Here is a 23,235-nt window from a genome sequence, read left to right as displayed (position 1 = left end):
ACAGGGCCCCCTGCTCTCCCAGGCTGTACCCCATGGCCCACGGCACCAGCTGCTTTTTGCTCCTGCGTGTGTTTCCCACCCCTCGCTGGCCCGGCGGCAGGACGGTCTGGGGCTCTTGTGTGTCCGTGTGGCCGTGGCAGGGCTGCCAGCACTTTGCTCCGTGCTGCTCACCGGTCGCCGGCCACCTTCCGCCCCCTTGTTTGGGCGCAGACTTGAAAGCAGCCCGGCTGTGCGCCTCTATAATCCCCCCCCTGGTGTTCACACGGGTCACGCTCCTCGCACGTCACCGCTGGCTTCGCTCCTCGCACGTCACCGCTGGCTTCGCTCCTCGCACGTCACCGCTGTGTTTCACTTCCAGTTCACGTTGACCGCACACAATTGCCTGGGTCATTTGCTTGTTGGGGCGGGCTCCCCCTTGGGGTGGCTGGACCCGGATCACAGCTAGAGGCGCGGATGCCCACTGCGTATCCGTGCCGGGCTCTACCCGTCACCACTTGGGGCTGGTCTCGCCCCTCTTCCCCCCGCATGCTTACCTAGATATTTACTGGGAAAACGCAGACGCGGCTTAGCCTGCCCCGACGGCCCCCAGGGGCGGCATTTGGAGCACAGGCTGATCCCGTCCTGGGAACCGTAAAACCGAATAGCGACGGGGCCCCAAGGGCCGTGCCCCGGAGCTGCTCCAGCCCCGAGGGATCCCTGAATGCCATCGGGTGCCAGCCAGGGAAGCCAGGAGGGCATTGCTAGCCCTGCCCTGCGGCGGCAGCAGCAAGCGGGAGTCGTGGGCCTGGGCACGTCCGAGGGGAGCTCCGGTCTGCCACCACTCGCCGCAGACGCTCAGAACGGGCCTGTGGCACCGAGCGGCGTGACCAGGAGCGGGGAGTCCAGGGGCCCGAGGATGGGGGCCGTGTCGGACGTGGTCTCCTCGGCCTCGCTCTCCCCCTCGGCCTGGCTCTCGCTGACGGCGGGGATGATCCTCACCAGCGCCTCCTGGAAGTGCACCTGCCTGGCCAGGCCGGGCGGGGCGGGCCCCTCGCTGCCCCTCAGGGAGTTCTGCACGCGGCCCAGCAGGGAGGGGCGCTGCTGCCTGCGGCCCCTGGGGAAGGTGAAGGTCTGCTCGGCGTCGCCGCCGGGGTCCACGGCGCAGGGCTCCACGTACAGCTCCCGGGGCCCCTGCGCCGCCCCGTGTGCCGGGCTCTTGCGCCGCTTGCTCAGCAGGAAGTAGGCCAGGCCGGTCAGCACCAGCATGGAGCCTGGGGAGAGGCGGCACGTCAGGCAGAGACGAGACTGGGCCCTGGCCCCTCCTGGCTGTTACAGCCCGGCCATGGCCCCCACCCAGCCTGGCACCCCCGGAGGTCACAGCTGTGTCCTGGTCCCCAGCCTGGCACCCCCGGAGGTCACAGCTGTGTCCTGGCCCCCAGCCTGGCTCCCCCGGAGGTCACAGCTGTGTCCTGGCCCCCAGCCTGGCTCCCCCGGAGGTCACAGCTGGGTCCTGGCCCCCAGCCTGGCACCCCCGGAGGTCACAGCTGTGTCCTGGCCCCCAGCCTGGCACCCCCGGAGGTCACAGCTGTGTCCTGGTCCCCAGCCTGGCTCCCCCGGAGGTCACAGCTGTGTCCTGCCCCCAGCCTGGCTCCCCCGGAGGTCACAGCTGGGTCCTGCACCCAGCCTGGCTCCCCCGGAGGTCACAGCTGGGTCCTGGCCCCCAGCCTGGCACCCCCGGGGGTCACAGCTGTGTCCTGGCCCCCAGCCTGGCTCCCCCGGAGGTCACAGCTGGGTCCTGGCCCCCAGCCTGGCACCCCCGGAGGTCACAGCTGGGTCCTGGCCCCCAGCCTGGCACCCCCGGGGGTCACAGCTGTGTCCTGGCCCCCAGCCTGGCACCCCCGGAGGTCACAGCTGGGTCCTGGCCCCCAGCCTGGCACCCCCGGAGGTCACAGCTGTGTCCTGGCCCCCAGCCTGGCACCCCCGGAGGTCACAGCTGGGTCCTGGCCCCCAGCCTGGCTCCCCCGGAGGTCACAGCTGTGTCCTGGCCCCCAGCCTGGCACCCCCGGAGGTCACAGCTGTGTCCTGGCCCCCAGCCTGGCACCCCCGGAGGTCACAGCTGGGTCCTGGCCCCCAGCCTGGCTCCCCCGGAGGTCACAGCTGTGTCCTGGCCCCCAGCCTGGCACCCCCGGAGGTCACAGCTGTGTCCTGGCCCCCAGCCTGGCACCCCCGGAGGTCACAGCTGTGTCCTGGCCCCCAGCCTGGCACCCCCGGAGGTCACAGCTGTGTCCTGGCCCCCAGCCTGGCTCCCCCGGAGGTCACAGCTGTGTCCTGGCCCCAGCCTGCCTCCCCCGGGGGTCACAGCTGGGTCCTGGCCCCCAGCCTGGCTCCCCCGGAGGTCACAGCTGTGTCCTGGCCCCCAGCCTGGCTCCCCCGGAGGTCACAGCTGTGTCCTGGCCCCCAGCCTGGCACCCCCGGAGGTCACAGCTGTGTCCTGGCCCCCAGCCTGGCACCCCCGGAGGTCACAGCTGTGTCCTGGCCCCCAGCCTGGTACCCCCGGAGGTCACAGCTGGGTCCTGCCCCCAGCCTGGCACCCCCGGAGGTCACAGCTGGGTCCTGCCCCCAGCCTGGCACCCCCGGAGGTCACAGCTGTGTCCTGGTCCCCAGCCTGGCTCCCCCGGAGGTCACAGCTGGGTCCTGGCCCCCAGCCTGGCTCCCCCGGAGGTCACAGCTGTGTCCTGGCCCCCAGCCTGGCTCCCCCGGAGGTCACAGCTGTGTCCTGGCCCCCAGCCTGGCTCCCCCGGAGGTCACAGCTGGGTCCTGCCCCCAGCCTGGCTCCCCCGGAGGTCACAGCTGGGTCCTGGCCCCCAGCCTGGCACCCCCGGAGGTCACAGCTGGGTCCTGCCCCCAGCCTGGCACCCCCGGAGGTCACAGCTGGGTCCTGGCCCCTAGCCTGGCTCCCCCGGAGGTCACAGCTGGGTCCTGGCCCCCAGCCTGGCACCCCCGGAGGTCACAGCTGGGTCCTGCCCCCAGCCTGGCACCCCCAGAGGTCACAGCTGTGTCCTGGTCCCCAGCCTGGCACCCCCGGAGGTCACAGCTGTGTCCTGGCCCCCAGCCTGGCTCCCCCGGAGGTCACAGCTGTGTCCTGGCCCCCAGCCTGGCTCCCCCGGAGGTCACAGCTGTGTCCTGGCCCCCAGCCTGGCACCCCCGGAGGTCACAGCTGTGTCCTGGCCCCCAGCCTGGCACCCCCGGAGGTCACAGCTGGGTCCTGGCCCCCAGCCTGGCACCCCCGGAGGTCACAGCTGGGTCCTGGCCCCCAGCCTGGCACCCCCGGAGGTCACAGCTGTGTCCTGGTCCCCAGCCTGGCTCCCCCGGAGGTCACAGCTGGGTCCTGCCCCCAGCCTGGCACCCCCGGAGGTCACAGCTGGGTCCTGGCCCCCAGCCTGGCACCCCCGGAGGTCACAGCTGGGTCCTGGCCCCCAGCCTGGCACCCCCGGAGGTCACAGCTGTGTCCTGCCCCCAGCCTAGCACCCCCGGAGGTCACAGCTGGGTCCTGGCCCCCAGCCTGGCACCCCCGGAGGTCACAGCTGTGTCCTGGCCCCCAGCCTGGCACCCCCGGAGGTCACAGCTGGGTCCTGGCCCCCAGCCTGGCTCCCCCGGAGGTCACAGCAGGGTCCTGGTCCCCAGCCTGGCACCCCCGGAGGTCACAGCTGTGTCCTGGCCCGCAGCCTGGCTCCCCCGGAGGTCACAGCTGGGTCCTGATCCCCAGCCTGGCTCCCCCGGAGGTCACAGCTGTGTCCTGGTCCCCAGCCTGGCACCCCCGGAGGTCACAGCTGTGTCCTGGTCCCCAGCCTGGCACCCCCGGAGGTGACAGCTGTGTCCTGGCCCCCAGCCTGGCACCCCCGGAGGTCACAGCTGTGTCCTGGCCCCCAGCCTGGCACCCCCGGAGGTCACAGCTGGGTCCTGGCCCCCAGCCTGGCACCCCCGGAGGTCACAGCTGGGTCCTGGCCCCCAGCCTGGCACCCCCGGAGGTCACAGCTGTGTCCTGCCCCCAGCCTGGCTCCCCCGGAGGTCACAGCTGTGTCCTGGCCCCCAGCCTGGCTCCCCCGGAGGTCACAGCTGGGTCCTGGCCCCCAGCCTGGCACCCCCGGAGGTCACAGCTGTGTCCTGGTCCCCAGCCTGGCACCCCCGGAGGTCACAGCTGGGTCCTGGCCCCCAGCCTGGCTCCCCCGGAGGTCACAGCTGTGTCCTGGCCCCCAGCCTGGCTCCCCCGGAGGTCACAGCTGTGTCCTGGCCCCCAGCCTGGCTCCCCCGGAGGTCACAGCTGGGTCCTGGCCCCCAGCCTGGCTCCCCCGGGGGTCACAGCTGGGTCCTGGCCCCCAGCCTGGCACCCCCGGAGGTCACAGCTGTGTCCTGGCCCCCAGCCTGGCACCCCCGGAGGTCACAGCTGGGTCCTGGCCCCCAGCCTGGCTCCCCCGGAGGTCACAGCAGGGTCCTGGTCCCCAGCCTGGCACCCCCGGAGGTCACAGCTGTGTCCTGGCCCGCAGCCTGGCTCCCCCGGAGGTCACAGCTGTGTCCTGGCCCCCAGCCTGGCTCCCCCGGAGGTCACAGCTGGGTCCTGATCCCCAGCCTGGCTCCCCCGGAGGTCACAGCTGTGTCCTGGCCCCCAGCCTGGCACCCCCGGAGGTCACAGCTGTGTCCTGGCCCCCAGCCTGGCACCCCCGGAGGTCACAGCTGGGTCCTGGCCCCCAGCCTGGCACCCCCGGAGGTCACAGCTGGGTCCTGGCCCCCAGCCTGGCACCCCCGGAGGTCACAGCTGTGTCCTGCCCCCAGCCTGGCTCCCCCGGAGGTCACAGCTGTGTCCTGGCCCCCAGCCTGGCTCCCCCGGAGGTCACAGCTGGGTCCTGGCCCCCAGCCTGGCTCCCCCGGAGGTCACAGCAGGGTCCTGGTCCCCAGCCTGGCTCCCCCGGAGGTCACAGCTGTGTCCTGGCCCCCAGCCTGGCTCCCCCGGAGGTCACAGCTGTGTCCTGGCCCCCAGCCTGGCACCCCCGGAGGTCACAGCTGTGTCCTGGCCCCCAGCCTAGCACCCCCGGAGGTCACAGCTGGGTCCTGGCCCCCAGCCTGGCTCCCCCGGAGGTCACAGCTGTGTCCTGGCCCCCAGCCTGGCTCCCCCGGAGGTCACAGCTGTGTCCTGGCCCCCAGCCTGGCTCCCCCGGAGGTCACAGCTGTGTCCTGGCCCCCAGCCTGGCACCCCCGGAGGTCACAGCTGTGTCCTGGCCCCCAGCCTGGCACCCCCGGAGGTCACAGCTGTGTCCTGGCCCCCAGCCTAGCACCCCCGGAGGTCACAGCTGGGTCCTGGCCCCCAGCCTGGCACCCCCGGGGGTCACAGCTGGGTCCTGGTCCCCAGCCTGGCTCCCCCGGAGGTCACAGCTGTGTCCTGGCCCCCAGCCTGGCTCCCCTGGAGGTCACAGCTGGGTCCTGGCCCCCAGCCTGGCACCCCCGGAGGTCACAGCTGTGTCCTGGCCCCCAGCCTGGCTCCCCTGGAGGTCACAGCTGTGTCCTGGTCCCCAGCCTGGCTCCCCCGGAGGTCACAGCTGGGTCCTGGTCCCCAGCTTGGCTCCCCCGGAGGTCACAGCTGGGTCCTGGCCCCCAGCCTGGCACCCCCGGAGGTCACAGCTGTGTCCTGGTCCCCAGCCTGGCACCCCCGGAGGTCACAGCTGTGTCCTGGCCCCCAGCCTGGCACCCCCGGAGGTCACAGCTGTGTCCTGGCCCCCAGCCTGGCACCCCCGGAGGTCACAGCTGGGTCCTGGCCCCCAGCCTGGCACCCCCGGAGGTCACAGCTGGGTCCTGGCCCCCAGCCTGGCACCCCCGGAGGTCACAGCTGGGTCCTGGCCCCCAGCCTGGCACCCCCGGAGGTCACAGCTGTGTCCTGGCCCCCAGCCTGGCACCCCCGGAGGTCACAGCTGGGTCCTGGCCCCCAGCCTGGCACCCCCGGAGGTCACAGCTGTGTCCTGGCCCCCAGCCTGGCACCCCCGGAGGTCACAGCTGTGTCCTGGTCCCCAGCCTGGCTCCCCCGGAGGTCACAGCTGGGTCCTGGCCCCCAGCCTGGCTCCCCCGGAGGTCACAGCTGTGTCCTGCCCCCAGCCTGGCTCCCCCGGAGGTCACAGCTGTGTCCTGGCCCCCAGCCTGGCTCCCCCGGAGGTCACAGCTGGGTCCTGGCCCCCAGCCTGGCACCCCCGGAGGTCACAGCTGTGTCCTGGCCCCCAGCCTGGCTCCCCCGGAGGTCACAGCTGGGTCCTGGCCCCCAGCCTGGCTCCCCCGGAGGTCACAGCTGGGTCCTGCCCCCAGCCTGGCACCCCCGGAGGTCACAGCTGTGTCCTGGCCCCCAGCCTGGCTCCCCCGGAGGTCACAGCTGTGTCCTGGCCCCCAGCCTGGCACCCCCGGAGGTCACAGCTGTGTCCTGGCCCCCAGCCTGGCACCCCCGGAGGTCACAGCTGGGTCCTGGCCCCTAGCCTGGCACCCCCGGAGGTCACAGCTGTGTCCTGGCCCCTAGCCTGGCTCCCCCGGAGGTCACAGCTGTGTCCTGGCCCCCAGCCTGGCTCCCCCGGAGGTCACAGCTGTGTCCTGGCCCCCAGCCTGGCACCCCCGGAGGTCACAGCTGTGTCCTGGCCCCCAGCCTGGCACCCTCAGACGTGAGAGCTGGGACAAAGGTCCCCCAGCCTGTCAGGCCCCCACTCCCTGCCCCGGCCCCTGGAGCGTGTGGTTCGGGCGCGCTGCTCACCGGGGATGGTGACGTGCCAGACCAGCACAGGGTGCAGGAAGCAGGCAACCGAGAGCAGCATGTAGCCGAGGAACTTCTGGAAGCTGGCTGGGCGCCTGACTCGTTTCCAGAGGCCGTGTGCCAGGGAGCCTGGCGGGTAGCTGGGGAGAGAGGGGCAGGCGTGGGCTTGGGGTGGGCAGAAGCCAGGGAAGAGTAAGCGGCACAGGGGTGTGGGGTGGGCAGAGTGTACATGGATGGGCATGGGTGGAGCACTGGGGGAGTGGGCAGGATGGGCATGGGCGGGGCACTGGGGGCGTGGGCAGGATGGGCATGGGCTGGGCACTGGGGGAGTGGGCAGGATGGGCATGGGCGGGGCACTGGGGGCGGGCAGGATGGGCATGGGCGGGGCACTGGGGGCGTGGGCAGGATGGGCATGGGCTGGGCACTGGGGGAGTGGGCAGGATGGGCATGGGCGGGGCACTGGGGGCGGGCAGGATGGGCATGGGCGGGGCACTGGGGGCGGGCAGGATGGGCATGGGCGGGGCACTGGGGGCGGGCAGGATGGGCATGGGCGGGGCACTGGGGGAGCGGGCAGGATGGGCATGGGCGGGGCACTGGGGGAGCGGGCAGGATGGGCATGGGCTGGGCACTGGGGGAGTGGGCAGGATGGGCATGGGCGGGGCACTGGGGGCGGGCAGGATGGGCATGGGCGGGGCACTGGGGGAGCGGGCAGGATGGGCATGGGCGGGGCACTGGGGGAGCGGGCAGGATGGGCATGGGCGGGGCACTGGGGGCGGGCAGGATGGGCATGGGCGGGGCACTGGGGGAGCGGGCAGGATGGGCATGGGCGGGGCACTGGGGGAGCGGGCAGGATGGGCATGGGCGGGGCACTGGGGGCGGGCAGGATGGGCATGGGCGGGGCACTGGGGGAGCGGGCAGGATGGGCATAGGCGGGGCAATGGGGGAGCGGGCAGGATGGGCAAGGGCGGGGCACTGGGGGAGCGGGCAGGATGGGCATGGGCGGGGCACTGGGGGAGCGGGCAGGATGGGCATGGGCGGGGCACTGGGGGAGCGGGCAGGATGGGCATGGGCGGGGCACTGGGGGAGCGGGCAGGATGGGCATGGGCGGGGCACTGGGGGAGCGGGCAGGATGGGCATAGGCGGGGCAATGGGGGAGCGGGCAGGATGGGCAAGGGCGGGGCACTGGGGGAGCGGGCAGGATGGGCACGGGCGGGGCACTGGGGGTGCGGGCAGGATGGGCATGGGTGAGGCACTGGGGGTGTGGGCAGGCTGGGCATGGGCGGGGCACTGGGGGCATGGCAGGGGCACGGGTGGGGCACTGGGGGTGTGGGCAGGATGGGCATGGGCGGGGTACTGGGGGCATGGCAGGGGCACGGGCGGGGCACTGGGGGTGTGGGCACGATGGGCATGGGCGGGGCACTGGGGGTGCGGGCAGGATGGGCATGGGCGGGGCACTGGGGTCGTGGGCAGGATGGGCATGGGCGGGGAACTGGGGGAGTGGCAGGGGTGTGGGCGGGGCACTGGGGGCGTGGCAGGGGCGTGGGCGGGGCACTGGGGGCGGGGCACTGGGGGCGTGGCAGGGGCGGGGGCGGGGCACTGGGGACCGGGGCAGGGAGTACTCACGTGCCACATGCACCCAGGAGCAGGCAGACAAAGAAGGAGACTTCCCAGATGGAAATTGCTGCCCCTGAGAAACTGAAGTGGGGGACCATGAGGGCCAGCTGTGGCCATAGCCAAGGGGTGGCGGGGCCAGCATGAGGTTGGGGCGCTACCAGTGCTGGCCAGTTGGGCACCAGAGCCCCAGCTCCCTCTGGCCCAGCAGTGGCACAGGGGAGGCCACGGCGTGCAGTGAGCCACGGCCAGCTCTGTGGGGCAGATGGCACAGAGTGGATCCCATAATGTGAGAACTAGGGGGCACCAAATGAAATGAATAGGTAGCAGACTTAAAACAAACCAAAGGCCGTATTTCTTCACACAGCGCACAGTTAACCTGTGGAACTCCTTGCCACAAGATGTTGGGAAGGCCAGGATTTTGACAGGGTTCAAAAAAGAGCTAGATAAATTCACGGCGGTTAGGTCCATCGATGGCTGTTAGCCAGGATGGGGAGGGCTGGTGTCCCTGGCCTCTGTGAGAAGCTGGGAATGGATAACGGGGGGATCATTTGATGGTTCCCTGTTCCCTTCACTCCCTCCGGGCACCTGGCATTGGCCCCTGCCGGCAGACAGGACCCTGGGCTGGATGGACTTTGGGGCTGACCCAGCCTGGCCGTTCTTATGAGCTGGCAGGGCTTCTGCCTGTGTCTCCCCAGACGGGCTGGTCCCCGCGGTGACTGCTCCCCGTCGGCCGCTGCATGGGGCAGGGGGCTCACGCCCCAGGAACTGGCGTGGGAGGGGCCGCGCTACTCACAGCAGATAGACGGCCAGGCTCTGGAACTGCCCGCGCTGCAGGGTCTCCGCTCCCACTCCGACCAGCACTGCAGAGAGAAGGCAGCCCTGGGCTCACGGCAGCTTGGCGCCCAGCCTTGTGCCCGCCCAGCATCGCCCTGCCTGCCCTCCTGCTAGCCCTGGCGTGGGAGGGGTGAGGAGGGAAGGCAGGAGTGTCCAGTGCTGAGAGGGCTGCGGTCGTCCTTGGCGCTGCCAGAGACCTTTGGCCGATCACCACACCGCTCCGTGCCTCAGTTTCCCTAATGGGGGTAGTGCTGCTGCTCCCCCACTTTGCCTAGGGCATTGGGACTCCCTGCGTTGGAAACACCCTGAGCTGGGGTTGTCAGTGGGGCCTGTCTTGGCCTTGGTGTCCCCCTCCCAGGGCGGGGCTGCCCCATGGCCTCGCCAGCAGCCCAGCCCCACACCACTCAGCCGATGACACTCAGGGCAGGGGGCAGGCCCGTCAGCCAAGCCTCCACACTCAGCATTCACCCCCCGGGTACCCCGCCAGGCCCTTGCCCCATAGCAGCTGCAGCCAAAGGGCTTGACAGGCCAAAGGCCCCAGACCCTGCACCTGGGCAGACCCAGTTGTGGGGTGGCAGGGCCCAGCAATCCTCCCGCAGCATTTGTGCCACCAACAGCGGCTGCCGTGGGAGGGCAGCTGGCCCTGTGCCTCCAGGGAAGCATTGGCTATTGGTGAGAGCATCAACCAGCCTGGGCATGGCAGAGGGGCCCGCCCTGGATGTGGCAATGCCTGGCCACCATCCGCACAGCCCCCTTGGCGGCCTCCTCCGCAGCTCAACCACAGTGGCGCCGGATACGGGCGCCTGGCTCCCATCCTGGCCAGGCCTCCTGGGCACGGCCCTTCCTCGAGGGGGCGAGGACGGGCGCTGGGGGCTGCAGGCCAGGGGAGGGGCTGGCTCGCGGCTCGCTGGCGCCTGAGGCCGGCTGGTCAGTGCCCTGTGCCGTGGCTGCACGCGGGGCGTTGCCGTCTGTTCGCCTTCCCACGGTGCTGTGCCGGGCGACCGGCCGCTGGGTCGGCCGCGGCTACCTCTGCCTGGCTTCGGCCTGCTCCCTATTGCCGGAGCCGCCCGTCTGCCGGGGCCGGGGCAGGAGGCAGGCTCAGCCGTACCGCCGCTGAGAGGAGAAGTGGCTGGGCCGCCCGGCCCGTGGTTGGACCCGCAGCCGGAGCCAATGGACGCCCCGCCAGCGCCAGTGCCCCCTGCCGATCCGGAGCGACGAGGATCGAGCGAGACGGGCCCCTGGGGGAAGCAGGAAGCGGCTCAGGGGTAGGTGACCCATTGCCGGCTGAGGAGATCGAACAAGGGCCGGGCCTTTGAACGGCCATCGGCCTGAGCCCCAGGACTCTACGGCCCGCCCGAGCGAGGGCCAGGGCAGGCGGACGACTGGCGGGAGCCCCCGCGCCGGTGGCGAGCCAACCCTGAGCAGGGCCGTAGGGAACGACTAACTGGCCTGTTCCCAGCACAGGGAGGCACCTCGGCCTCCTTCTGGAGCGGGGCCAGTGCAAGGGGGATTCGCCTTTCTGCAGGGGGTGCTCCAAGGCCCCGTGACTGGGACCCAGAACATCTTCGCCTGGGTCTGCGTCCAGCTCCCCTCCCCCCCAAGCTGCCCCTAAGCCTGGCACAGGGGCTCAGGGCTGCAGCACGGAGAGCTCTCTTCCCAGCATGGAGCTGCCAGGGACGGCGGGGGACACCCGGGCACTGAGCTGAGGAAAAAGGCCACTCGCCGTCACCAGCAGGGAGCTGCCCAGGTAAGCCTGCACCCCAGTGCAGAGCCTGTGCCCCTCCTGCACCCCAAATCCCAGCCCAGAGCCTGGACTCCCTTCTGCACCCCAAATCCCAGCCCCGAGCCCCTCCCCCAGCCAGGAGCCCCCCCCCACTAATCCCCTCATCCCCAGAGCCTGCACCTCCAGCCAGATCCCTTGCACCCCAACCCTCTGTCCTAGCCCTGAGCCCCTCAACCCCAGCCCCACCCTACACCCCGACTCAGAACCCCTGCCCCCCCCTACACAGGAATTTTGTTATGGGCACTAATATGAAGCTGACGAATCGCACGTCCCTTCCGTGTCGCACGCGCCTCCCACTTTGGTGCTCATAAGAAAATACATTCTGTTCAGGGATGGACAAAAGGAGTGGGATCGCTGCCAGCCATCCTCCATAGCATCCTCCGCACGCCTACGGTGCTTGTCCTCCCTGGAACGGCCAGTCCCCAGCCTCGGCCGCCTGCCCTGGTCACCTAGGGGGGCTGCTCAGTAGCAGCGGGGGAAGCATGCCAGCCATGCCAATAGCGGCTGTAGCCATGGCGATAATGCCACTTACCAAACACCCGAAAAGCACAAAGACAGGCAGGCGGCTTAGCCGGCTGGAATGAGCTTTTTGCTCCGTGCTGTGCAGCAGGGCCCCTCGGCCAGCACGGCCAGGCGGGGGATTAAGCACGAAGGTGGATTAGGGTCTGAACGCATGGAGACCCTTCATTGGCTTGTAGGGAGGAGCAGCTCCAGTCTGCCTTGTTAACCCCTGCATGGACGGGTGGGATTGGTGTGTAATACGCAACACAACCACACCTGCGGGGAGTCCGAGCTGAGCCAATGAACTTTGTGCTAAGAGCGCAGCTAGGTTCTAGAAACAATGGCTAGAACCTAAATACTCCTGCTCCAAAATCACAGGTCCTTTCCACTCCCTCTAACAGAGAATCACTGTCAGCAGTCTAGGGTCTAGAGCACAGGTTTGGGTTCCTGTCTACAGAGAGCAGTAGTGCACACAAGCCAGTTATACCTCTAAATGGAAGAAAGGGGAGAGTGTTAATAATTAATATGAAGCAAAATGCAGGACAATGTAGCACTTTAAAAAGTGTCCTGCATTTTGCTTCAACTACCCCAGACTAACACGGCTACATTTCTATCAATAATTAATATAAATCAGAATTTAGGAATTGTAGACAACTGATGTGGGAAGCAAAAGGACACAAAAGAAATAATTGGCCAGCACAACTAAGGACAGTAAGAAAGAGGTTTTAAACTATATTAGAAACAAAAAGGATCCTGACAATGGTGTTGGCCCAATGGTAGATGTAATGGGTAGAATTATTAATAATAATGCAGAAAAAAGCAGGAATGTTAATTAATTTTCCTTTCTGTAATTTGGGAAAACAGATTATACTGTTTTCTCATATGGTAATGATAGCCCTCTGTCCAGGTCACTGGCATCTCTGGAACACGTTCAACAGAAACATCTCAAGTCAGACATTTTAAATCAGCGGACCCTGAGATCATCCAAGAGTTTAAAAAGAGCTGACCAAGGAGCTAAGTGGACAGTTCATTTTGTTTCACAGTACATTCTTGAAGCACTGGGGAAGTTCTGGAAGATAGAAAGAAAGGCCAAGTGACATTTTTGTAAAGGGGTAAATGGCATGCCCTGGATAAATCTAAGCCTCCCAGCCTGACAAGATAATGGAGTAGCTAATACAACCTTCAATAAAGAATTAAAGAAGGAGGATATAATTAAGGCGAAACAACACATAGGCTTATGGAAAATAGGCCCTGTCAAATGATAGCTTTTTTGGATGAGATTACCAAATTTGGTAAATAACGGGAATAGGGTTGACATAATAAAGAGGCAATTTCTCCTGCCTTTAATATCTGCATTTCCGCATCAAAAGCTATGTATGGGACACATCCAGCCCACTTAATTAGCCTCATTAACACCAGTCCTATTGACAGGTACTTCTTCTGCTGTTGATCTCTCTCTCTCTCTCTCAGTTTCTGTTATTTCCACTCCAATTCATCTGAGGAAGTGGGTTTTGCCCACGAAAGCTCCTGATTCCACATATTTCGGTTAGTCTCCCAAGGTGGCTCAGGACTACTGGTCTGTAACTTTAAAAGCAAGGAATACGGCTACCCCTCTGAGACTTCTGCAAGGTAACTGACAGCAGGACATTTTGATTAAAAGAAGCAGACGGGTATAAGATTACAGGGCAGACGTTACATGGATTAAAAATCGGCTAACGGTTAGGTCTCAATATGTGACCTCAAGGGAGGCCTTGCTTAGAGGATGAGGACCAAATATTTAATACGTTCTCTATCCAGCGGGGAACGGTGTAACTCCATCCAGTGGCTGGCAGCTGAAGCTAGACAGATTCCCGCTGGAAATAAGGCATCCGGTTTTGAACAGGGAGAGCAATTAACCACCCACTAGTGGACCCAGGGTGGCGGTGGATTCTTCAGCACTGGTAATTTTTAAATCGAGACTGGACGTTTTTCTACGAGATCTGCCCTAGGCATTGTTTGGGGATGTTCCCTCTGGTGTTACGCAAGAGGCTGGACAGCTGGCCACCACCGACACGAGAAGGAGGTCGTGTGGACATGCAAAACCAATATGACACGGTACAACATGGGCTACTCCCTCCAGTGGCAGCGTCCGACAGTGCAGGGAGAAAGGAAACATGGAGACCCCGGCTTTTTCCAGGGCCTTTTGGGAAAGGCAGGGGGTGCCGGGCAGGCCCCGGAGCAGAGAGATGGAAACCCCCAGGGCTCTGCAGCCCAGTCCACGGCAGTTCCCACGTTTTAGGGGGCTGACGTGCAGAGGAGCCAATGTAATGCCCCACACAATGAGAGAGAAGGATCACGGCCCAGCGAGACATCTCAAAACTGCAAGCAGCCAGCGTCCTGGGGTACGACCCCTCCATGTGTTCAGCCCCAGGACTGCGCTGCCCTCTGTCTCTTGCCCCCCTGTAACCCCAGGGCTGTGCGGGGTGCCTTCCGGAGCCACTGCTGCTCCCACGGCAAATGCCGAGGGATGTGAGAAAGCAACACCCTGTTCCCACAAACTAGGATCTGCAACGAAGCAGGGTCTTCCAATGGGGCCCACGCACTAGCTCTAGTGAGATGCTGCACCGCCGCACCCTCCAGCCAAGAACTTCCGATGCACCCTGCTTTAGAGGTGGGGAAACTGAGGCACAGAGCTAGGGAAACTGAGGCACAGCACGATTAAGTGACTCGCCCAAGGCCCCAGCAAATCAGTGCCAGTGCCATGAATAGGATTTTTGGTGCCGGACCCCGGCTTGGCCCATTTGCACTAACCCCCCCCCCAACAGCCACAATGCAGCAATTCTTATCTGCAACAGCTCTTCCCCACTATTGGGGTGAGCCGGGGTGCTTTCCTGCAGATGCAGCTTTGGGGGCGCCTGCTCACCTAGCCCCTCTGCAGCTCTCCCCATTGGGGGCCCCGCAGGGAGCCGTGGAAGCAGGGTGGGGGGAGCGTAGGAGCTTCGCATGGTGAGGACAGAGTGAACAGCTCCCCGAATCTGCTCTCCCGCAGCTTGGAGGAAGGCAGAGAGCAACGGGGCCTCAGCATCTCTCGCAGGGCCGGGGCTCCGCTCAGGACAGCTCGTCAGGGCCGCCTTCCCCACGGCTTTGCTCGGGATTTGGAGACTCTCTCTCAGCCCCTTCCACGGTCCCGCCACGGTGCGCTGTCCCAGCCCCTGCCCTAGGGAGCTAACTCCCCCTCTGGCCACGGGGCCCCCAGCGTCCAAGCTTGGCTGAGCCCCCCCACAGCGCGTGGGAGTCAGTCTGTGACCGCGGGCGGGGCTGTGGGGGGAAGGCTGCGCCCTTTGGCATGCAGCGACACCTCCCGCATCGCTTCCTAGGCCCCGAGGTCCAGTATCCCCATCACGCAGACGGGGGGCACCGCCGGGGCAGGCACAGAAGCCAGGCCTCCGGACCCCCAGCTGTGTTCTCCCGCTGCCGAGCACCCCACCCCGAAGGCGGCTTACCCGCTGCCGTGGCGACGCCCAGCAGCCGGCAGGTGTACTCCAGCGCAGTCCAACACACCCCGGGCTCCATGGCTGCGGGGGGCGACCGCCTCGTGCCACCAGCCGTCTGCCGCCCCGCTCGGCCCTCCCAAGCACCGGCCCCTCCTGGCTCAGGGGCTGGCCGGGGCACAAAGTGCTGTGCCGGGGAACCGGTCGGCGCTGCCCGTTCCAGCTCCCGGGGAGGGCTGGCGTTCTCCGGGCCGCTGCTGGCTCTCCCGCATTGTTTGGAGGGCTGCGATTAATGATTGCCCAGGGGACCGGCCGCAGCAGGGCCCACGGTGCCTTTCTCCTCCCCTGGCAGGGGCAGAGCACTCGGATTCAATGCCACCCAACGGCCTTAATGCGCCTGCCGCTCCGGCAGCTCAGATTAGCCACGTGTGTGTGTGTTGGGGGGGGTTGGTCTCCGCTCCACAGCGGCATGTTGCTGGCAGCTCCTGAGGGACCCAGGGTGTCCTAGAGACCCAAAGCCACCTGCTCTGTGTGGACAGGCCACTGGCCGAGGGTTTCCCTGCCGGGGGGCATCCCACACTTCTCGTGGGGGAGGCGCAGGGCCAGGCACTCAACCCTTGGCCCTGCAGAGCCGGGGAGGGAAATGGGTGCGCGTCGGGCTGGCGAGTCCACTGGATCTGGCCTCCCCCACAGACAAAGCCGGAGCCCCCGGTCCGCTCTGGGGAGCAGAGCGTTCGCCCCGTGCGCCCGCTGGCGCCTGCACAGGGCCCTGGCGTCACACGAGAGGAGGCTCCGGGGCCACGTGTCCAGTCCAGGGGCAGGTCACGGGCAGGAGCCCAAAGCTGCCCCGCTGTGCCCCGTGCTGCTCTGCCCTGGGCCCCCCATCCGTGTGCGCTGAGACCCCCCCCCCGCGCCCACCCGGGCCGGCTCCCCCTTGCCTGGCGCTTGCCTGGGGCCGGCCCAGCAGCAGCAGGCGAGTCCTGTCCCCCGCCTCGGGGTGCAAGCAGGTTTGAACAGGCCGCAGAGACCCACCCTGGGGCAGGCCACGCTTTGAAGGGCACCGTCGGAGCGGGCGCAGCGAGGGGCCGGACCAGAACCAGATCTGTGGGGCTCGTGTCCTGCCCACGCGAGTGGTCGGCGCTTCAAAGGGCACTCGCGCCAACACGCCCCTGCCCCGGCGCCGGAGCCCAGCTCCCTGTGGGGGGCTGGGAGAACCCTGGGGTACACTGTGACCGCGCTGGCAGCGCCGGTGCCCCATGGGGCGCTGAGCCGGGCCAGAGCAGGCTGTAGGGTCCTGAACCGCCCCTCGGCTGCCTGCCTCGGATGGGGCCAGCCCTTGTGCCCCAGGGTGGGTCTCTGCGGCCTGTTCAAACCTGCTTGCACCTCGAGGAGGGGACAGGACTCGCGCGCTGCTGCTGGGCCGGCCCCATGCAAGCGCCAGGCAAGGTGGGCGCAGGGGCGTCTCAGCACACACGGATGGGGGCCCAGGGCAGAGCAGCGGTGGCTGGATGCAGGGGCGCTGGACACCCCATGCCCGTGAGCCCCACAGCAGAGGGGAGCCCCAGCTGGCAGCAAAGGGTGGCATGGATGGCGAGGAGGAACCGCCCTCTTTGCCACCCCCCAGGAAGATGCCCAAGGGGGGAATGTGAGCGAGCCCCTGACTCCTGCCCAGCCGGCTGCTCTGTCCCTGCAGGGTCAGGGCACCCGGGGGAGCCCTGTGCCCACGGTGCCTTGCGGGCCGGCTCCGCGGCTCCCCCCTTGCTGGTTTCGGAGGCCCCGGTTAATCATTGCAGCAGCTGCAGGGCGGCTGGGCGGAAAACACCTGTGTGCAAACGGCAAGGTGGCTCCCGCCCTCGCCAAGGTCAGGCGCTGAAGCGAATTGCCGTGTGGGGAGCCCGCCAAGGTGTCAGCTCACCTTACAGTCCAGCGGTGTCACCCGCGGCACACAGGGTGTCCCATCGCCAGGGGCAGGGGGTGAGCGGCTCGCCAGACGCCGGGGAGGGATCCCTGGATGGTTCCCTGTTCTGTTCACCCCCTCTGGTGCACCTGGCATTGGCCACTGGCGGCAGACGGGACACTGGGCCAGATGGGCCTTTGGTGGGACCCAGCCCGGCTGTTGTTACGCTGTAAGTCAGTGTGCGGAGCATGGGGTCTCCTAGCCTCAGCAGAGCACCCAGACGAGACGTTCCAGGGAGTGACTGTCATACCGGTTGGCGACCGGAAAGCTCATATCCACTGTAACCAAGCAACAGATATTAATGGAAAAGCCCTAGTGAAATACGGTCAAGGAACAGATTCGACCCGCTGAAAAGAGAGCTGCAATGACACGGAACGAAAGTCGCAACGAAACGCGCCCCGTCACCTTCCGATCGGTTCAAAACTTGCTGTGGCAAAACGTGTCCAAACTGACACGCCCCGGAAAACCTTTCAATAGCCACTTACCAGCAGGGCTCCCTGTTGGCTGTGCGCTTGTGCGGCCGCTCAGGAGAGACTCCAATGCTGCCTGGCTGATTAGCAAGGTTTTGTTTCTCCTGGTGGTGCGCATTTGCACATGCCTCAGTGCACATCGTAAATTTATTCCGCACATGAATGGGGACCAATCTGCACATGGATGGAAGAGATTAGAGAGAGCATTGGCTGACACCCCAAGGACTGAGTAAGGCCCCAGATGAAAGCAGGACTTCCAAGTGGCATCAGCTAGAGACAGATATCCTACCGGGCCCAGTCACAGACTCCTGTCCTCAGTGAATGGAGCACCTGCCACACCCACCAGCCAGCCAGAGGCTGGGTTGTTTCAACCATCCAGCCTGAAGCTACCCACTCCCCAGTGACAGCGATGCCTGGCAGCAGCAGCGGGATGTAGCTCTGCCAGCCTTGCTGTCCAGTGCCCTGGCTCTGACCCAGCAAGGCCAGGAGTGGCTGGGGGCATCCTCGCAAGGCTGCTCGGGGTCCAGCAGGAGGCGCTAGGCTCCTATCAATAGGGTGCCACTGTGGCTGGTCCTGGGGCCTAGCGGGGAGCCGGGTGGAAGGTGGCTGGGGGAGCAAGTCCAGGAAGGGTCTCAGGTAAGAAGCCTGCAGACCCAGAGCTAGAAACAGTGACTAGCCTCGGTGTACAGGCAGCCGGCTTGGAAACCCCTGGGCCCCAGCAGCCTGTCTCTGCTCGTCTGCCTGTAACTCATCACTCGTGCTGACCCGGGCCGGGTAGTTCCACAGTTTCAGGGAACATTGATTCTGGGGACTGTCGGAAAACTGGCACCCTGGGAAATCCCCAGGGCAACACTGCGCCCCTCTGGCACGGCAGGGGGAGGAACATTGTGACATCGGAGAGAACGCAGCCAGTCACCATTGCCTCCCTCCCGTTTATTTGCATACTTCAATCCCATTGGTTGGAATAAGCCAGCCAATGAAACCGCAGGTCACGTCTAAGGTGTGTTGATCCAGGTTGGGGGGTTCAGGACGGGGATGCTGGGGGTTGGTGCAGCCCTGTGGCTCCCTCCACGCTAGCCCTGGTGAGTGCAGTGAGCCCCGGCTACAAGGACACTGACGTCAGAGACCCTCTAATACGGGGCGAGGAACCTACAGTCTTGGGGCTGAATCCGGCCCGCGGCTTGCCTGGATCTGTCCCCTGAGGCTTAGGGCTCCCCCCTCCACAGGGTTGCAGCACCAGCTCCCCACTCGAGGGAGAAAGCCCCAAGCCTCGTGGGCTGGATTCAGGCAAGCCAGGACAGCATCCGACCCATGGGCTGCGCCAGGTAGGGGGAGGAAGCAACTCATATGCTGTTGCTCTCCCTCCCCTGCTCTCTGATTGGCTGTAATCGTGGCCAATGGGAGCAGCATGGGGTGGTGCCCCAGAGTGGCAGGGAATATGGAGTCATGTGTATCCCTGGAGAGCTGCACCAGGTAAGTGCTTCCTATTGCCCAGACCCTGCACCTCAACTATGCTCCTGCACCCTCCCCCGCAATCAGATCCACACCCCCCTCCCTAGCCTGCTCCTGCACCCTTCACACCCCAAGCCCACTTCCTGGCAGCCCCTTCCCACACACTGAACCCCTTATTTTTGGCCCCACCCCAGAGTCTAGAGGGTCCCACACAATGTACTAGCCGGGGCCCCTCTAGGCTCTGGAGTGGGAGGGGAATGTGGGGAGGGGCTTTCTTCTCCTCATTTGGGGGCCACGTCAATGACATTTTGTTTTGTTTTGTTTTTTGCTTCTCACTTTTGTGCGGCCCCCGGCTGATTTGTCAGCAAGTCAGCCAACCCGAAAAAGTCCCCCCCTCCGGTGTTAGTAAATAATGATTAATGTGGCCTTGCAAACCGCCACAAGCTCACCTTGCCTTCAATCCCGGATCGAATCGCTTTCCATTCCTCCCGTGCTAGCACGCGGCTTCCGGGCGAAGCGGAGGCAGAGCCGGGCCGTGAAGCCAGCCCCGGGCTTTGTGCAGGTGTGAGTTCGACAGTACAAGCGGCAAGGCAGAGCGGGATCAGGCCTGCGGCCATGGGTTGAGTTACTCCTGGTTCACACCTGTGCTGGGGGTTGGGGGGAGAGAGAAGGCGACTCTCATTGCGCTTCCAGGCTGTGTCTACACTGATGCGATCTTGCTCCAAAGCAGCCGCTCTTGCACAAAAACTTGCTGCCTGTCTACATTGGCCGTGAGTTCTTGCGCAAGTAAACTGATGTTCTAATGTATGAAATCACGGGTCCTTGCGCCAGAACTATGACGCTCCCGCTCAGGAATAAGCCCTTTTGTGCAACTGTTCTTGCGCAAGAGGCCAGTGTAGACAGGAAACATTAATATCTTGCGCAAGAAAGCCCGATGGTTAAAATGGCCATCAGAGCTTTCTTGTGCAAGAGAGCGTTTACACTGGCATGGATGCTCTTGCGCAAAAGTACATGCCAGTGTAGATGCTCTCTTGTGCAACTACTTTAACGCAAGAACTCTTGCAGTGTAGACATAACCCCAGAGTTTTGAGCTCTCCCAGTACACACCTGCAACAACCCATCATCCACAACAGCTGCCCCCGCAAACGCCATTCAGCTGACAGGCTTGGTTTGTTGTGCGGCTGAACGTGGGTTTGTATCGCCACTGTCAGCACCCAGGGCTCAGATCCCTGGTCACCCCATCATGCCACCCCTCTGCACAGGAAGGAGTCCGTTGGGCGGGGGACTTTAAGCATCAGGACCTTCTAGCCAGCCCAGCTTGGCGGGAGTGAAAGTTGCTACCTGCTGTCCCTGGTGAGGTAGCTGCTGGGATATAAGCTGGGGTGCCATTCCTTGAGCTGGTCCTCGCTGGGTGGAGACTGACATTTCCACTTAGCAAAGACTTTCTAGGCCGGGACGTTGGGCGGGTTCGGCGTGGATTGCAAACGACACCGTTCCTGAGCGCTGGCCAGGCCGAACGTGGTGGAAATGGCCATTTCTCGAAAGAAAGGGTCAGCTTTGGGATCTGGATTGTCTGCCCCTCGCTGTCTCGCCGGGCCCAGCGAGTCCAGCTGGCATCTCAGGAAGTATCCCTCCCAAAAGGGCCTGAAAATTGATACAGCTCCTCCGGAGGTTTCAGTTTCAGCAAATGGCTTTTCCCAGCAAAATCAGGCTGTGCAGAAACGACTCCGCTGGAACAATTTGTCTCTGATGAGCCGTCCGAGCAGAGACATGGAAATTTAATGAGCTTGGAGGCTGAGCGACGGTCCCCTTCCGCCCTAGAGATGCCCCGTCCAGCGTACACAGCTCGTGGCTGTGCAGGCCTCATCAGTCTCTTGCACGCCACGATGGTCAATGAGGCGGAGGAGCCGTGCGTGGTGGAAACAGCCCGGGTCTGCAGCCCACCCATTAACAGGGCGGTTCCATGCATCTCTCGCCAGCAGAGCCCCCCGAGAGAAAGATAAGTCCACGTAGCACCCGCTGGGGGTAGCCACCATAGCTCCCACTGGGAGAAGGGCAGAACCAGGAGGAGTCCGCAGCAAACACGGCCAGGGCGTCCCAGGCGAGAGGGTCCAAGCGGCCAGGAGTTTGGGGTGCCTGCCCACACGGTGACTCCGGAAAGGGACTCGAGGGTGCAGAAATGCTGAGCAGCCGCCCTCTGGCTGTCCCTTTTGGGGACGCTCGGCGGATTCTTGCATGAGAACGGCCGTACTTGCACAAGGAGCCGCGAGTGTAGACATAGCCTGGGTGATTTCAGCTGGAGGTAGATGATCAAACAGCTGTTGAAACTCCTTAACCAGAACCTACACCCATTTGCTTGGATTTTGCATCCTTACTCTTGCTTAGCCAGGGAGGTTAAATTAGGGGGGGGCCGGCAATTAGGACATATTAGCAATAGTTCTGCTGCCCTTTCCTCATACAACAGGATACCAGCATTGCACTACCCTGCACCCAAGATTACAGTGAATTTTAACTCACCACAAGGGACACTGAGCCTTTGGGAAGCTCAGGCTGGTCAGCTGATCACTTAGGCAAAGTGGGTGTGTCTATGCAAATGTGGTCTCCTCCTGAAGGCTTTTCCTCCCGGTTCATCAATAGATGGCCCGAGTGATCTCACTGAGATCCCTGCTGATCTCTGGCTGCGATGAAGTTTGTCTTGTCCACCTGAAATCATCACCCACACTGTGGCAGAGGAGTGGAGGAGAGTTAAAAAGTCAAAAGACTGGCTTAAAAACATGATTTGAAGTATTTAAAAACAAAACTCAAGATTTTGGGGCCATTGTTGGGATTTGACGGACTCCTGTCTGCTGTTCACATGAGGCTGGCAGCATGGTGTGAGGATGGGAAGTTTGGGGTGGATAAGCTGTGCGCTTCATTTACTGATTATTTTAGAAAGTTTGATCAAGAACTCCTCCTAAACCGTAAGAGCTAGGATCACCAAACTTGCTTGACAGCTTTCTCTTATCAGAACGTAAAGCAAAGTGAGGGTTTGGTTGTGCCAGGACAATAGGATGTGCCCGGAATGAGACTGGTTCTATGAGAAGCATACAGGAAAAGAATCACGCAATCAAGTGCAGTCCTCAAAATTGACGCAACTGGGCGAATGTTGCAAGAGACTGAACCAAGATGAGCCCAGAAGAGGATTGCTTCAATAAACCTCAAGGAAAAGAGATACAATGGAGACATTTGGAGCAGTGTTCTGTTTCGGCACAGCTAAGTCAATGCTTAGTGTTTGAAAACTGGACTAAAATGTTATTGGAAACCAAATTGATTGTTTTGTTAAAACATGGTGAATAATAAGAGTTATTAGGGACGAAGAAAAAAAACTACACTTGATGGAATTCCCATTTAAAAAAAAATACTAAAAAAATTAAACAGCAAAATTTTAACAATTTAAGAAATCAGAAATAAAAATTAAGTTAATCAAAATAATGCTAATTTTTTGGAAAATACAGTCATTTAAATTAACCGTGTGCCTTTTCCTTTTATTTTATTAAAAAAACACCCTTAATTGAATTAAGGACCTGAGCAATGCCAGTTAAAAATGCCAGTATGCAATATAGTAGCTGCATCCCTACTTTAAGTACAATGCTCAACTCAACTTTATCTCTGGAACCAAAGCTGGACCCTCCGTAGCACACAGACCGTGCCACCTTCCACCGCCTCTTAGCTAGCTTTCAGCTCCGGAGAGAGTACAACTCTTCTGTTCTTTGACATGGGCCTCGTTAGCTAAATCACACCAAGCGGACTCGGAGAACACGTGGAGGGCAGCCCCTGGTGCCCTGCTAAGCTCAGGGCTGGGGGCAAAGAGAACACAAACATCCCGAAGGCAGTTCCCACCGCAAAACTCCTGCGTAGACCGAACGCCAAAGCCTGTGGGAACGAGCCAGACATTGATGAAGGAGAAAACTAATTTCCCCCTGTGGTAGGGCGAGCAGTCCAGGAAACGCAGCCCTCTGGGACGGAGGGAAATCTCTGCATGTTAACTTAAAACCTCACTGATCTGAGACCTCCCCAAATCCAGGGTCACCCTGTTCAGCATTCAGCCGGGTTGTTTTAATGAGCCCTCCTGTCGCGTTACAGCCACTCTCTCAGTCTAGGGCTTTTCAAGCCCTTCCTCTCCCGCTCCCGTCCCTTCCCCAGTGGCAGAGACGCGTCACTCACAGCATAGCCCGTGCTTTGGCTATGCCAGGGACCTGCTGACCTTTGAACTCCCGACTGCTGGTTCTGCTCTTACTGGCTCCCATGCAGATTGGAGTGAGTGCCCCTCAAGCCACTCTCCGACCTGAGTGGAAAGCTGTTAGGAGGCCAGGATCAGGCCCCATGGCGTTTCCCGGTGGAGCTCTAGAATTACACAG

The 23,235-nt window shown here is 63.7% G+C and overlaps 1 protein-coding gene across 2 annotated transcripts; it reads right to left on the bottom strand.

Moving 5' to 3' along the window:
- Window positions 1–834: 834 nt before the first annotated feature.
- Window positions 835–17,030, bottom strand: LOC106731636 (transmembrane protein 72). Of its 2 annotated transcripts, XM_075934672.1 has the most exons (5): window positions 14,972–15,193; window positions 9,165–9,231; window positions 8,381–8,452; window positions 6,758–6,897; window positions 835–1,250 (listed from the first exon to the last, which is right to left on the bottom strand). In XM_075934672.1, the coding sequence occupies exons 1-5, from the start codon at window positions 15,039–15,041 to the stop codon at window positions 835–837; spliced, it is 765 nt and encodes a 254-aa protein (XP_075790787.1). In that variant the 5' UTR covers window positions 15,042–15,193. The 2 variants fall into 2 exon arrangements, with proteins under 2 accessions (XP_075790787.1, XP_075790788.1); XM_075934673.1 differs by lacking the exons at window positions 6,758–6,897; window positions 8,381–8,452; window positions 14,972–15,193 and adding an exon at window positions 16,875–17,030.
- Between the last annotated feature and the right edge of the window lie 6,205 nt (window positions 17,031–23,235).

The sequence above is a fragment of the Pelodiscus sinensis genome, chromosome 8 (genome assembly GCF_049634645.1).
Source record: "Pelodiscus sinensis isolate JC-2024 chromosome 8, ASM4963464v1, whole genome shotgun sequence".
Taxonomy (NCBI): Eukaryota; Metazoa; Chordata; order Testudines; family Trionychidae; genus Pelodiscus; species Pelodiscus sinensis.
This window is presented reverse-complemented; position numbering and strand designations above follow the sequence as displayed.

Bases quoted from the DNA above. Each gene is read 5' to 3' on its own strand.
- LOC106731636 (XM_075934672.1), bottom strand. From the start codon at position 15,041: ATGGAGCCCGGGGTGTGTTGGACTGCGCTGGAGTACACCTGCCGGCTG. The intron at 9,232-14,971 runs GTAAGCCGCCTT...TTCTCTCTGCAG, and splicing joins GGGCGTCGCCACGGCAGCGG to TGCTGGTCGGAGTGGGAGCG. The intron at 1,251-6,757 runs GTGAGCAGCGCG...GCCTCTCCCCAG, and splicing joins CTGGCACGTCACCATCCCCG to GCTCCATGCTGGTGCTGACC.